The 336-nt window shown below is 47.6% G+C and overlaps 1 protein-coding gene across 1 annotated transcript in view; it reads right to left on the bottom strand.

The window, feature by feature from the left end:
* Positions 1-325, bottom strand: part of THG1L (tRNA-histidine guanylyltransferase 1-like (S. cerevisiae)) — a gene marked incomplete at its 5' end in the record, with an annotated part of 3,720 nt that extends 3,395 nt beyond the window's left edge. Inside the window, one exon of the mRNA XM_010138678.1 lies at positions 157-325. Coding sequence (XP_010136980.1) covers positions 157-325 — 169 coding nt within the window. The remainder of the gene's footprint in view (positions 1-156) is intronic.
* Positions 326-336: the final 11 nt, after the last annotated feature.

Raw genomic sequence — 336 nt, 5'->3', positions numbered from 1 at the left:
CTTTCCCATCAGTTACCTCGTCCTAATCAGTCCTTCAAAACAACTGGTTTCCATACTTTGTTTGGCAAAGCATGACAAATACCACTGCACATAAATTAACTTTCTCCTAGGGAGTCCTTTATACTCCCCTCCAATAAGGGTACATTGTTAATAAACTTGTGAAAACTTGAGAGCTTCATCAGAACCCTACATGTCCAAACCCCCATGATAAACCCCCAGCAAGAACTGGTGTCGTTGACCACTCGAGAGAACTGTGCTCTGCTCATCCCAGCGATGAACAGGTGACCGCCGCGCAGGCTCTGACTCCAGGCACAACTGACTGGCCCTAGGGACCAG

The sequence above is a fragment of the Buceros rhinoceros genome, unplaced genomic scaffold (assembly GCF_000710305.1).
Source record: "Buceros rhinoceros silvestris isolate BGI_N320 unplaced genomic scaffold, ASM71030v1 scaffold40086, whole genome shotgun sequence".
Classification (NCBI taxonomy): domain Eukaryota; kingdom Metazoa; phylum Chordata; class Aves; order Bucerotiformes; family Bucerotidae; genus Buceros; species Buceros rhinoceros.
This window is presented reverse-complemented; position numbering and strand designations above follow the sequence as displayed.